The 15,691-nt window shown below is 40.9% G+C and overlaps 1 protein-coding gene across 1 annotated transcript in view; it reads right to left on the reverse strand.

Annotated features, from left to right (window-relative positions):
* Nucleotides 1-431: 431 nt before the first annotated feature.
* Nucleotides 432-15,691, reverse strand: part of LOC118403993 (roundabout homolog 1-like) — a 21,110-nt gene continuing 5,850 nt past the window's right edge. The window contains exons 3-9 of the mRNA XM_035802890.1: nt 7,416-7,600; nt 6,103-6,238; nt 5,083-5,355; nt 4,257-4,310; nt 3,411-3,500; nt 2,573-2,871; nt 432-2,141 (exon numbers count right to left, since the gene is read on the reverse strand). Coding sequence (XP_035658783.1) covers nt 2,576-2,871; nt 3,411-3,500; nt 4,257-4,310; nt 5,083-5,355; nt 6,103-6,238; nt 7,416-7,600 — 1,034 coding nt within the window. The 3' untranslated portion in view covers nt 432-2,141; nt 2,573-2,575. The remainder of the gene's footprint in view (nt 2,142-2,572; nt 2,872-3,410; nt 3,501-4,256; nt 4,311-5,082; nt 5,356-6,102; nt 6,239-7,415; nt 7,601-15,691) is intronic.

The raw sequence follows: 15,691 nt of genomic DNA on the forward strand, positions 1-15,691 counted from the left end.
AAGGTGCATTTCAGTTGCAGACAGAAAATACACGCAAGTCAACTATAGTGCAACCTATATAGGCTACTGAAATGAAGACTAATGCATTGGTATCATCTTGATTATGCTGATATCAGGACTATCTTTGCTTAACCAATAAGGAAAATCTATATTTCAATTGTGCTAAATGATAGTAACTTCATACTCGGTACGTAACTTGCTTTGAGAGGAACTTCAATGAATATGAATAATGCAAATCAAGTCCTTATTTATACAATTAATGAGAAAAGAGTCAAATATTTTAGATGGCATATTCATACTAGTTTTAAATGGGATAATCTTCAGCAATTTTAACTTCAAGAATTTTTTTGTATCTTGAGGTCATGGACCAAATAGTTCAAGCCTAACATGCATCAAATATAAAGCTGAAATAAACTACACCACACCAGTGATGGGTTTTTAATTGTATTTTTACCTTTCTGGCAAGATTGGCGAGACAAAGAACGTCACGAGGCAACAACATGGCAAAAGCAACATACGAAATGCGAGGACTTACACTAGCTACAAAATAAGTACAAGAACAGTGTCTGTGAAGTTATAAAACTTTCCACATTTACATGTACATCTTACAATTACATGTAGGCAATATGTATTAGTAACTAATAATAGCATCAACAATACACCCCAAAACATGTTACAAAAGCTTTCTATCATGGAATGATCTATTTAACATCAAATCGTTTGTAGCTATGCAATTCCAAAAACAGTAGTGGCAAAAGTACTTGTAGATTAAGACAGCTCCTTTGAAAGATAATACTCGTACATGTATACAACTACACCAACACCTAGATAACTTAGCAAACCCTTTTACACCCTCCATAAACTGATGATCCTATTCTGTGCTGATGAAATTGGCGTATGCCATTTGAAAGTCTTTTCACCAAGAAACTTTGTAGTCATACATATCAGTCTTCTCTACACTGCAAAATACTGGTTTGCAATAGCAAAACCCAATATCATTTACATTCATTTTTTTTCCAAACTGACATTGTAAAATTACATACTTCAATACACATCGAGTCATGAAGGCATTAGTGAATAGTCACATTTGGTTAAGTAATATGAACTCTCGTAATACCATCTGAAAAATACTGGTTTGCGATAGCCAAACCAATATCATTTACTTTCTTGTCCAAACTGACTTTATAAAAATTAGATATTTCAATGTAGTGTTGAGTCAAGAAGGCATTTGTGAATAGTCACATTAGGTTTGTGTTAGGTTAGAACTTAATACCACCGTATGCCATAATACCGCCATATGAGAAAAAATACATGATGTTCCAATGCAGCATCAGTAATTCTGAGGTACATGCACTTCAGATATTTATAAGTGTTCAAGACAATCTTGAAAAGGCCCCAATAACAATGTATTATAGATGTGGCAGTGTTATGGCACCCAGTGAAATTATGATAGTTGTTGTTAGATCAACTGATATTAGAACCTTTTTAAACAACCAGAAGTAAAGTGCCTGCCAACTTTGGGTTGTATAAAAAGATAATCTTTCACCAAGGCACCACCAGTAGCTAAGTTCATATGCTACTACTCTCTAGTGTTAGTCCATCAAGATTACAAATAATGTACTTCACATGATCACAAAATAAGTTCATTGTCTACAAAATTGATTCACTTCTTGTGACACAAATCCTTACCTAAAACAAAAAAGTTGCCTCTTCTAGAGTATCTAAATGCTCAACTTCACAATTAAAAATGCTAAAAGTGTACGTAAATCTAGTTCACCTTTATCCACGGGGTAACATATCCATTTTAAAAAGCATGGTTCCAAATTGCAATTTTTTCACGGTGGTTTTAGTTTGTGGTGAAGCGGCCACCACGAAAACCGCAAAGTTTCTGCATTTAAAGTACTGAAACCACTGGCCGTTGTATTTGGCATCACCCTGTTCTTAAAAACAACCGTTCGGATATAGGTTACCCCTCGAATAAAGGTGAACTAACCACATAAGCAGATGTAAAATTCAGTGTCCAGATCCACTAGTGTCTGGAAATAACCCTGTATGCGAGAAGGCTACTCTGTTCTGTTCTGTTCTGTTCTCCTAGCAGCAAGTTCCCAGACTGTTCATGATGGCAACAACTCATCAGCTACCTGGAAAGGCAAGAAGTTTCACAACAGTTAATAACAAAATATCTTCAAATGAATTAGGACTAAAATTGACATTCCATGTGATAATAAAAAGGGTTATAAAAAAATTTATGTACATGTATTCCTATACAGTAAACAAAAATCCAATTACGCTTACTAGTAAGTAATATGATAAAAGTTTATTTTTCAAATTCTTCCCCAAGGGCTAATTGCAGAACTGGTAACATTAAAGGAGACAAATAGTATAGGACAATATAGTATACTCTAGTCTTAAAGCTAACTCTAAACTAAATGCCATTTTCCGTTAAGCATTATGAGCTATTTTAATTCACCGTTAATCGTAGCCAGCCCACTCTTAACGTTATCGGTATAATTTGTTCGTGAAGCATTATTGGACGTTTCAATTCTATGTAACACATTATTTACCCCTTTACCTGTTAAGCTTCTTCTGCATTCTTCAAAGGCACATCCTCCATCTCTCCGTTCTTTATGATGGAGGTATCCTTATCTTCCGTTTTCTCGGGCGGGTTTTCAGGGTCCTTGTTCTTCAGCGGTTCCGCTTCGTTCTCCTCAGCCTTGGTGAAGGTCACGACATCTGGTTTCTTCTCCTGCTGGGGGCCGAATCTCTTGGAGGCACAGTAGGCGCCCACCGCGATGGTGATGAACAATGCAAGGAGTCCGATCACGATACCGACGATAGCACCGGTGCCTAGTCCACCTTTTTGTGGTTTTGCTGAAAGTATAGGAAAAACCTAAGTTGGTGCAACTGTTGTCTTTTATAGCAGGAATTTTTATTGGTGGTTTTATCTAAATATCATAAAGTTCTCTATGAATCAAAATCTTGTTTAACAATAGACTAAACTCATGTTTGTGGACATCTTGAAGGTACATTTTCATATTTTGAGTCCAGTTACCATAAAGACTGGATAAAACATTCTACAAACATTAGTAGTTGTATGCTTTGAGCTTTGTCCCAACACAAAATAAACTCTTGCCATGAATTTTTGGTAAATCTCCCAGACCTTCATCAGGTATCGGATTCACTGTACTGACTTTCCAGAAACTGCAAGCGTGATGACGTCAGGAGTTAATCAAAAGTGGCAGGAAGACATCTTCTGTAGGTTGGCGAGATCGACCGAAAAATATGCGGCAAGTTTAAAATTCCTTAGTGTTGGAACAAAGCTCAAGTTGTACAACAATGGATTCTACCATGTTGAAGACAGATGAATACTCAATTCAAACACTAATAGTTCTGCACAAAACAATACCTACCACCTCTACCTTTTCCGTCATCCTTCCCATCAGTCTTCATGTCTCCTGTCGGCTCAGGTGCGGCACTTGGCGCTGGGGTGGGGGCATCAGCTGTATCAAAATGGTAATCAACTTGAATAACTGTGGCAACAACCTCTTCATGCTTTTTTTTATCAATTCAAACTGTTCAACAACAGCGTTAATTTAGGGTTGAAAGTGAAACATTGTCATTACAGGCACTAGGGCTGAGTATCGGTACAGCGTACCGGTACACTACCGTTTTTTTCTTACTGGACCGGTCCAGAAAAACTGGACCTGAAAAAATTAGGTGGACTGGATGTTGGACCGATTAGAAAATGAACAGATAATTTTATCAGGCATTCACACGTTTTGGTGGCACTTGCAGGTGGAAGAAAATAACAGGAGTGAAGTAGAGTAGAGTTTATAGTAATTTCTACCAAGTTTTACAGCCAATTGTACAGGACTGGTGCAGTTAGCATTGTAGGATTTTAAAACGCCAGTGTAAGTCTAATACTCCACCAAACAGGTTTCTTTGTAGCGAAATGGACCATTGGTATGAGTCATACTGAATCAGGTCCAGGTTCAGGTCCGGACCTGGACCTGATCCTCTGGACCTGAACAGGACCTGGACCTGAATTTTCTGTTCCGGTACTCACCCCTAACAGGCACATTTGGGCTAGAAACGTTTACACAATTTCTGGATTTAAACTAGACGTGTTGAAGTTTGTCCAGACAATAACATTAGTCCGCTTTTGTGTTATACTAATACTAATAGAGATGAAGTAGTTGAAAAGAGTTTGTAAAATATCTGGTGACTTGGGGAAAAATTGTTGTTACTGTACTCACTCATTTTCATAGTGACATTTGGTGTTGGTGTGGTTGGGGCAGCGGTTGTGGGGTCTGAAAAAATAAAATAAAACGTGTTAGAATTAATTTCTCTATGATGTTACAGTTACTAGTTAGTGGAAGAGGGAGGGTCAAGAAGTATGAGGGTAAGTAATGGTGGTACTAGTAACAAGGAGGAGGGAGAAAAAGTGAAAGATCTTATTCCAGTACAGCTCACCTTAAGAGTTATTCTTCCACTAGTTGTGACAAAGAAGACAGACATTACGTACAGTATTAATAGTTCACTGTAACAGGGAAATCCCCCTAGCTCTTTTTGACAAGCATAATGAACATTGGACCATGGCTAAATGGCGTGCATGTTGGGTGAGTAGCAATAGCTAGGAGACAAACAAGCGTCTTCTTGGTCCCATAGCATGACCGCTAACCACAGAACTATGCATGCTACTTCGAATCACAACCCCTTTGCTTTACTAGCTAATCTCCAAACACACCCTACGATAGCATAAGATAGCATCAAAAGCTGACAAAGGAGTAAAGCCAGCCTAGGAGTGTGTATGGCAACCAGAGGATTTGCAACAGAATACACTGGTCAAAGGCTATGATCAGACAATCATTGGCTCTGGTTGCCATACACACTTCTAAGCCAGCAAGACTCCTTTGCAAGCTTTTGATACTATCTTACATGTATACCATAGGATGTGCTTCGAGATCATTTACTAGCGTCTTCTACTGTAGTCTCCAAGCAGAGGTTGGTACGGGATTTTCCCTACCAAGCTCTGCTTGGAGAGTACTTCAACAGTGGAATACTGGATGCCGTAGTACTCACATGAAACAGAAACAGCGATGTCTTGCGTTTGTGCCATCCCAACTCCGTTATCTGCAGAACACGTGTAAGTTCCCGTGGAAACCCGTGAAATGTTGCTGAAGGTGAGAGTTCCCACGGCCGCGTCTGCCACGGCTGCGTCGAGAGAGCTTCCGTCGCTTTTCGACCAGGTGAACGTTGGGGCGGGGATCCCGTCAGCGGCGCAGGTCAGCGTCAGGTCATCGCCTTCATTGACAGCGTAAGAGGAGGCTGTCACACCGGTTATAGTGGGCTGGTCTGAAAGAGGAAGTTAGAAAATTAAAATCCTTCCCTCAGCTTTCAGTGTTCAGTGGCAGTGCCCGTCTCCCTTTCTTTACCCCTTAGCCAGGCTTTTAGCCAGGCATGCGTCAACGCGTCATCTGGACGCACTTTTCTTAGAATAACAAGAAATTTGACCTCTGGACGCCCTGGCACTGAGGAGAAAATCCACTGACAAGCATGAAATTCTGATTGACCAGGGATGCTACCAGGTCATCTGTGGTCACAGTCGTCTAATTTGACCTCTGTAACAGCATTTTTGCCTTATAGGATACCTTAGAATGCACTATTTTAATTTAAAATCATCAAAAACTCTGCACCATGGAAGGTGGATGCCCCCGGACCCCTCTACAATAGTCACTAACCGCGACTCACCAATAAATTTGGACTCCCTATAATAAAATCCTAGCTAAAAGCCTGCCCTTAGCTCACACTGGGCACTACAGCATGAGGGAAGTAGAGTTTATAGTCATTTCCAATAAGTAACTACAACAAGATAGTATTGTAAAATGCAAGTGGGAGTCAGATCCTCCACTAAACAGATTCCTTTGTAGCAAAATTGGCCATTGTTTTCAGAATCATCCAATTAAAACTTTTCTTAGACAAGATCTAAGGTCCAGGTTCTAGTCCGGACCTGGAGCTGATCCTCTGGACCTGAACTGGTCCTTTAGCCAAATTTTCTGTACCTTTTAATTAACATGAAACAAAAATATAAACTCAACTCACAGGTGACTACGAGGGTTGCGATTGAATCCAAGACAGTTCCATCATCATAGCTGGGCTGGAACTCGTATTGCCCTGCGTCTTCTTTGTTCACATTCAGAATCTTCAGGGTAGCAATCCCTTCGATCTCAAATTTTCCCTGGAATTGATTTGAACAAAGATAGTTTATACACGGTAAAAACTACTTGAATGATTCATCTTCAGGTTGGTAAATAAATGCTTAACAAGGTTCTTTGCACAACCAGGAGCTTGTGTGTAGCTCTATTTCCCACTGCTAGGTGGCACTGCAGTGGGAACGGGAAGGCTGCAGTCCCCAACATGACTAAGTTTGTATCCCCCTCATCATGAGTCATGATTTTCTTACTGGCAGGTAAACATCTCTTGGTTGTGTGCAAAGAACTTCATAAACCATGCATGAATATGGCAAACAAACTCTTGCCATAGAGCCGACTAGTAGGAAAACTAATGTTGTGTTTTCTACCAGGGTTCTTTTTATAGAGTTTAGCCATGAACAAACCTGGGTGTCAACATAGATGGGGCTAAGCTTTGGTGGCTCTGTCTGTATCTGTATCTATATAGCCGGTATAACCGCCATTCGGCGTAACACACCAGCTTCGCAGGCACGCGGCGCGGTAGCAGCTGGTTATATTACACTGAACGATCCGTCACACCTAACTTTTGCACATCTAACTGCAAGCGTTCTTTAAAACTATCCAGAGAAGATGCCCCTACTGTACTTGGTGATAACAAATTCCAATCTACGATAGTTCTGGGAAAATACGAATTTTTGAACACATCAATCCTAGCTTGGAAACTCTGGTACTTGAAGTCATGGCTGTTTCTTGTTCTTTTTTGAGCTGGTATTAGATACTTATCAGTCGGTACGTCCACTAGCTTATTGGTCATTTTGTACATCATGCAAAGTCTGGACATTTTCCTTCTGTCTTCAAGTGATGTCCACTGTAGATCTGTTTTCATTTTGGTAACACTAGCATCCCTGTTGTAGTTGTTTGTACAGAATCGGGCAGCTTGGTTCTGTACCCTTTCAAGTTTATCTTTGTCTTTCTTTGTATACGGATCCCATACTGGCTCTGTATGTATTATCACTTTTTCTATTGAAACAGCAATAAGCACATTTTGGAAAATGATTCTACAATGTTTTAGGAGATAAAATATTTTATGTTCTTCGCTAGTAGCTGAGACCTCACTACTCGGGCTTGCTGGTTTTTCGCTAGGATTGGTCAGGGAACCAAGAACACACCATTTTTCCTGTAGGCGTAACAAATAACATCTTGTAATTTAAAAACAGAACTGACTTCATAGCCAGGAAATGGTGAGGCATCTCCCCCGCCGGCTCGTTGGATGAGTCCGGCACTGGGCAGCTTTCTCCAGATCTCAAATATCTGGGAAGCTCCATCGTCGTCCATCTGCCATTCTAGCAGCGCCGTTCCGCCAACTTCTGCAGTCACGTTTCCGGGTTCACTGGTGAAGGAGGGGATCGCTGTAGGGAAGACAACACAGTCAATTTACTATTGTGTAAACGGGGCCAGCCCGTTTAGACTAAGTAGTTTGTATCCTAGGCTAGAGTGACGGTAATTAGCTAATGTGCCTAGCAACGGCCGGACTCCTCTCAGTACTCTGATATCCTCCGTCAGCTGGCCGAAGGAGGCCCATTGTGGGAGATCGGATAACCACTGCAATTAAGCTAGCCGGCACTGGCCGCAGAGGTCAAATACCAGGGTTAATAGGATAAGGGTTAAGGAACTTTGTGAATAACGGACAAACGCACGCAGAACTTGTGTTAGGATAACTATTGAAGGTGATTATGTGACCGATGTTGTTACTAATACTAGTAGTAGTGTTAGTCTCGACTTTGACTTAAGATGGCCCGACTTTGTAACTCGACCGGAGCCACATGATTGACACCTTTGTCTGGTATCCCACGTCCGATATCTCGGTCACTGTGAATGGAATGTACGGAGTCCCGGACCGGCTGGAAGATGAGTTGATGTATAGCTTAGTAACCACGCCGGATCCCTAGTTACCGATCGATGATGTAACCCACATAGAAAACTCCAATGTTAGCGAAACTACGGGACGTTTCCCGGTTGAAACATGACAGAATTGTTGTGAGAAGCTGTACTCATAGTTTAGGATAGCAATGGCGACTGACAGAAGTCGGATTCGAATGTTAATAAGATTTCTTTGTGATGTACAGTGTTCTAGAGTGTCAGAATACCTGTTGCTCCTTCCCTCTCTCAGAGTTGGTACAGTCCAGAAAGTTTGACAGCTGCATTCGAACTTGCATTATAAAGTTTTGGCCGGTTGTGCCCAAAGCAGTTCCAAGGGGGTGAGTAGCCCGAGGGCTGACCGAGGCATAAGTTCACGACCCCTCCGGTCTGACCCTCAGGTGAAGCCTCCGAGGAGCTTTTTAATACGAAATTTGCTGGTTTCCTCACGCTTTGCCATTCAATGTCACTTGAGTTCCGGACTTCTGAGAAGTTATTAGCCCACATTAACATGTTTCCCGGGCCAATCAGATTCTAAGGATTCGCATAAGATTAACCGTATTTGGTCTTGGCCCAACCCAAAATTTAGAAGATAAAAAGGAGACACTCGATTCAGAGAGTGCAGTTTCGTGCCGTAGCAGTCGTTTCGTGCCGAGAAAGGTAGCGGCCTCGGGCCGTGGCAGTTTTGCCACGTGCCGAAAGAAGTTGTGGAAAGATCTGGACAGTTTGGACTTCAGTGACGGACAGTAAGATCTGGACTTTGCCAACTGAGAGTGAAGAGTACTTCTGATTGTTACCACCGACGGCCATCACCAGTTGAGTTGTGAATAAAGTCGATCTCGAGAGAACTTGAACTTCGCCTTGCCTCAATCACTTCGGACATCATAGCAGGGTCCAAGCTAAGTCTTGGCACTCTCACAATTGGAAATGCAATTATTTTCGTGGTAGAAGGGAAAACAATTTTTTTGCAGTGTTTGAAGTAAAAGCAACCATACTGTAAATTTATAGAGCTTGTGGTGTCATAAAGTTGTAGTCTGGTGGAATATACTAAAATATAAGTACCGGTATACTGGAAAAGCAATATACAGTATATGAATTTGTTCTCTGGTGGAATTTACTTGAACATACAGCTATAAACTGGAAATGCATAGAGCCTGTGGTGTCATGAATTTCTACTTTAGTGTGAGGTCATCTCAAATTCATTAACCTGCTGCGAACATTTGAGGAAGTACTGATTTTGTCATTTTAATATGTAGCGTTACAAGGATATGCAATTACTAGCAACTCTACTCTACTCTCCAAGCAGAGGTTTGCATCCAGCAGCAGTGTTTTTTCATGTTTTCAGGTTTTTTTGTTGGGCTTTCTACATATGTATTTTGTCTCAAACGTCTATGAAGAAAACAGTACAAAATAGAAAGCCTTACAAAAACATTTAAAAACAAAAAACAACCGGAGCCGAACCTCATTGCTTGGAGAGTAGGACTAGGAGTCACTGTCCTGATGGGACATTTGGAAAAAACCTCCACTCAAAATTGGAAGAGGCTGAGACTACTTGGAATAAGTGAATCAGTCTACATGCACTAGCATTTTGACAGATAATCTTGTCATAATTAAATCAGTACATTTTCTCCTAGGCAAAAATAACTATCTTGGCAGTAACAAATCCTCCCCTTGTCTGGATACACAATGACTGTTTTTGACATCAATGGCTCTGAGTGATCCCGGATTTACCATGCAATCAACGAACACAAAACTCTGGGGTAAAACATCAACAGTGCTATTTACCCACCACAGAAAATGGTAGCTTCTTTTGCCTGCAGCAATTCAAACTTTTGTTTGTCTGATTTGAGCCGACAAAGCACACAAATGTAGTTGTGCAACTACAACAGTGCCAGATATTAACAAGAGTTCGTAGACCTCAGGCCTGCATGAAATGTATTGGGTTTCTGTAGACCTATTGTGTATTTTTGCCTTTTTGTCTGTGGTACGTGGTTGGAAAAATGAGCTTTTTACCGTGTTGGTTGTGCACCATGCAAAAGTCTGACTCTGAAATTCCATTTTCTGAATTTGTAAGTTTGGACATGGATGAACATTACTTATTTTGGATTTCTTAAGTATGTAACCAACCACAGTACTTTGAAGTTGTTGAGACGCTACCTTTTTTTGTCTCAGATGGCCCATGCACATGTAGTTACTCTGTCACATGATATACTACTAATATCTTCCTATTTCAATGTACTGACCTAATGCAGCTGCTAAGTCTCCTTGGTTTGTGTTCTTCCAATGATATTCATTAAAGATTTATTTCTGGGGTGTTATTCACTTGACATCGGAATGTTACTTGCATAATTTGACCAATGATACTTTTATCTGTAGTTCCATAGACATTAGACAATATGAATAGTGGTAGCCCCCATGCAGCAGCAACAGTTAGTCCCCAGGGTGGTATGATATTTTCATTCAATCCATCCAACCCAAACCTAAATCTCCTGTAGTATCTAAGCCAAATTTAACAGCATAATTTACTATGAAAAATGTCCTTGTCAATCCCATTTATAGATGGCAAGCTGCTGGCAATGGAAGCTTTGAAAAGTTCAGAAGCTGTTGTAGTCAGAGCAAACACCCAGCAAACATCCCCGCAAACCAATGAGCAGTTGCTTAGAAGGGGAATTTCATCATATATTTGCCGCGACAAAATGCAACAAACGATTCTGAATTTAAAACAGAACAAAGCTAAGCCTCCACCACTTAACCCTGCCTGTACCATAGATTAAGCAGGCCCAAAAACCAAGCGAATATGACTAGCCCAAAACAACAAATTACCTGTATACAGTATGGAAATGGCATTACCAAAGAAACAAAAAGAAACACAGGACAAATCATACACATACCTTTCTCTTATGCCCACACTCTATACAGTTCTCCTCCACATTAGAAAATTGCATCTTCTTCTGTTTAAGTTCAACTTCAACCATGATTGCCAACAGGGTAAAGGAACTTGTACCGAAACTTAAAACTCAGTACTATACAGCTCTAGAAACACCACAAAGAGTAATAAGCAAACTCCAATTATACCTGACCAACAGATATATAATCTTGTACACTCCCGTCATCTGGCAAACTGTCAGTGCCACTAAGACTGGGGATACAAAGTAACCTGATACATTGAAGGTGGCCCAGGCCAGATGATGGTTCTACACCCAACCATAATCTGTTTTTAAAACCAAGCAGATATTGGGGGGATGCCCCAACCACACAAAAACAGGGTCAACCTATACAGTATCAAGTTCAAGCACTAGGAGGCCCAAAATCAAACCTGACCACCAGGACACCACAAACAACTCACGTACCAAATAGCAACACAATGGTACCTTGCGTTCCGGAGATACAGCGCACGCCCCGTGCCCGCACAAAAGGTAACCTAAAATGTCAAGTTCAAGCACCAAGGGCGCCAAAATCAAAATTGAGCATTATTCAGCTACCGCCGACACATGTGCCAAATATCATCGCGCCAGCACCAGCCGTTCAGAAGATATAACTCCGGAAACACCCCTCCCGGACACAAAATTCGACCTGCCGGGTCAAGTTCAAACGCGACAAGGCCCAAAGTCAATCCTAGGCAACAGGCAACAACCCCCCACCCATGCACCAAAAATCGTCGCAATCGCGCGTATCGTTCCGGACACACAGCGCCAAAAGTGCCCCAAAAACACCAAAAATGCCACCTGCAATGTCAAGTTCAAACGCCAGGAGGCCCAAAATCAAACCTGAGTGTTAGGCTACCACCCCCAACCCACGTACCAAAAATCGTCGTGCTCGCACCATCCGTTCACGAGATACAGCGCCCTACATCCCCGGCTACCGAAAAGTTCCCACCAGCATCAAAACCATACCTGCATACATGCAGGTAATAATAGTCAAACCTCAGACTATGGATCATGCAATTTGCTAGATATTGTAGTAGTGTAATGTGGCTTTATTACAGCTCATGTGTTTTAGCCATTCAAGTCAACCTACTTTTTTTCATAACTTATAGGATAAGTGTGTTGGGTTCTTTTATGTGCAGAGGTTGAACACTTGAGGTTTGTGCCTGAATAAGGGATCTTTACCATCTAAAATGATGAATACAATCCCTTACAACATGTTTGAGCTGTGGCTGACCCTGGGATTGAACTCCAACCCACAGATCCACAAAATTTGATGCAGATGGCCAAACAGAGGGATTACGCTACCACTTGCGCCACAGGGGCATGACTCAATAGAATGCAACAAATGTTTCTTTTTGCCAGTAACTGTTTCAAATCTTTGTTTAATTAACGAAACACATAATGTAAATGCATGGTCGTATTGGATTAATTTTGCCGGTAGCGGAAAAATTGAATTTTTGGGTGGTTTTAAGTTTGCAGTAGCGCCATAGACTGTAGCAACATAATATAATGGATAAATGTTTGCGGTGGTATTAAGTTCGCAAACAATTCTGCATTCTGCCTGTGTATACACAATCTCTCGCTGGCTGGGGTTAATGACCCCCTTCCCTCCCCTTGGGCGGTAACTGTAGGGCCAGCCAGTAGGAGCAATTTTAGTCAGGATAAAGAAACACACAAACAATTCGGAAACCATTAAAATGCAACAAAGGAAGATTACATGAAAGGCAATTATTAACATGTTTATACCTGTAGGCTGTATGCTAGAAATTATAAAACTATTGAAACTACCTTGTAGCAAACAAATGCTGAATAGTGAATACAGAACGATAAGACCACAATTATACATTGTATGCAGTTCAGGTACTTGCAGACATGTACTCAAGCTTAGTAATAGTAGTCGTAGGTTGTACCAGTATTTATTTTACAATCATTTCTGTTCTATTTCTGAGAAACGTGTGGTACCCAATCAACAATGCTTAATGAACTAACCCCAAGCCTTACAGTTTACACACCAACCAACTGCAAAGGTTAGGAATGTTTGTTCATAAAGGTGGGACCCTAAATCATTTAGTGTCGGCTCCCACAGGGGTTCAGGTGTGGGACCCTTTGTAATTGCAGACTTAGGCACGATCTACACACAGTTTTTCCCGATATCGGCGAGCCTGTAACCTCTCGCCGACAGCTTTTTTTCATCTTCTAGATGGAACTACTATATCGCCATTACGATATCGGGAAAATTTCTCCCGAAAGGTCCGGACCATTCGTACGATACTTTACCGATAGCTTAGCAGGTACGAAGCTTGGTACTCATTTTCACCTGAGGGAAGTGAGAACAGACGTGTAAAGTGCCTTTCCCAAGGGCACAAGATCAGTTGCAATCAACGGATTTGAGAACAGAACTTCTGGGTTATGAATGAAACACCCTGTTGATTGCGCCAAATGACCAGGCCCACAATACTGTAAATGCAGAAATGTTCGCGGTGGATTAATGTTCGCGGGATTTCGGGGTGACCACTTCACCGCGAACTTAAAACCACCGCGAATATCTTTCTATTATGGTATTAGACTACAGTCTATGGTGTTACCGCGAAATTAAATCCACCGCGAAAAGTCCGTTTTCCCACTACCGCGAAATTAAATCCCCGCAAACTTAAATGCATTTACAGTACTTCATGTGGGGGTGGGTATGCCAAGGCCAAACAGTTCACAGTTTGTCAAACAGTTTGTCAACTAATGAACTTGTATGTTAAGTGAATTGTTGACTCCAAACTGCCATGGTGTCCCTAATTGAAGAAAAGCAGGTGTTTTGCTGCTTGTAAGATCCACAAATCACAGGAATAAAAGTTCCGTAGATAACGTTACAGTACTGGGCTGTTGTGTTCACTAGAAGCAAAAGTTCCTTGCTAGAAGTAGTTTACCAGTTCATAAGGAAGCGAATATGGGAGCCACAGCAAGCTAAATAAGATTATAAGCCTAACCACCATACTGGCTCAACTTTGTGATACAAAGTATTTGTCAACAATGCATAATGATGAATTCAGGATGAGTAACATGCAGTGTAGAATTTAAGCGACCTATTACAGTATTAGGCCTCACAAGTAATTCACCAACAATACTCAACGTTGAATTAGAGTGGGCAGGACACGATTAACAGTGGATTAAAATAGCTCGCTACTCCTCATTGAAAAAGGCATGCAGTTCCTTATAAAATACTGTAAATGCAGAAACTTTTGCAGTGGTTTAATGTTCGCGGTTTTCGTGGTGGCCACTTCACTGCAAACTTAAAACTACTACTAGTACTAGTACTACGAACAGTTTTCCATTGCAGTAAAAGACTACAGTGCATAGTGCTACCATGAACTTAAAAGCACCACAAAAATTCCCTTTTCCCACTACCACGACTCGAAATTAAATCCCTGCGAACTTAAATGCATTTACAGTAGATTCATTTATGATAAGAGGGAGGGGGGTTGCACGTTTTTCTGTCTGTTGGAACAGCCACTGCACCCCACGTGGGACCACTTGTGACCCAAATTAATACCCATGCACCCCTGCGGCAACATTCCCCCAATTCAGTCGCATTGTCCGCATAATCACCAGGCCTAATCAAACCAAACTGCCTCCATTGTAAATGGCCACTCAAGCCTTTCAGTTCGGAAGACAAATAGACGACTTTTTGACAGGAACAGGATTAAAAAAGATTGATAGAGAGAAATGACATATTTCAAATGTGTATGAAATCCGATATTTTCTTGAATTTTTAAAGAAGCCGACTTGATATTCCATCTAAGGCTAAAAATGCATGGACGGACTTTTTAATGGGAAAAATGACTACAGTTTCAATAATCTCCATAATTCTGCATAATACTATTAATAGAGAAACACTAAATTTTGATAGACTTGAGGGTACATGCATGTAATACACGACTATATTTAAGTTACCAGCTGCAGGTTTGTAAGTTCGCGGTAGCACCATGCACTGTAGTCTCGTACAGTTATGGAAAAATGTTTGTGGTGGTTTTAAGTTCGCGGTGAATTGGCAACGTGAAAACTGCGAACATAAAACCACCTTAAAAATTTCAGCATTTACACCTACAGTACATGCCATGCAGACCCCCATCCCATTGAAATGCCCCCCCCCCCTGAATCTCTCAAAAATGGTCATCAAAAATGATACAGTGCATCTAATCATTCACTGTACTGTCCAGTGATTCCTCTTCTATATAATTAGTAGATCTATGTCTCAGGGGACATCAAAAAGGCAGAAGAGACAAAAGGAAGATAATGATAGCCCTCTGCTCCACCCCTATTATACATAATACTCTACAATTATTTCCCTGTATTTCTAATTTTATAATGGTTATAAAAGGCTACTAGGTATAGGAAGTGGTCAGTGATTCACTTGTTAATTAAGTATGGGGTTTTTAGTTTGTTAGTCATGCTGGAAACACTGAAGTAATAAGGGTAACTTGTAAAACAGGTGGATAGCAATTGCAATGTACCTGGTGTTTAGTCATTGAGATCACTTCCTAATAGGTAGTCTCTACCAGACTCCATAGGTCAATAGAAAATTGGCAAAATAGACATTCAAGATAATATGCCAGAGCCTCTGGCATATTATCTTGAGTGTCTATTTGGCCAATTTTCTATGACCTA

Source organism: Branchiostoma floridae, chromosome 17, assembly GCF_000003815.2.
Source record: "Branchiostoma floridae strain S238N-H82 chromosome 17, Bfl_VNyyK, whole genome shotgun sequence".
Taxonomy (NCBI): Eukaryota; Metazoa; Chordata; class Leptocardii; order Amphioxiformes; family Branchiostomatidae; genus Branchiostoma; species Branchiostoma floridae.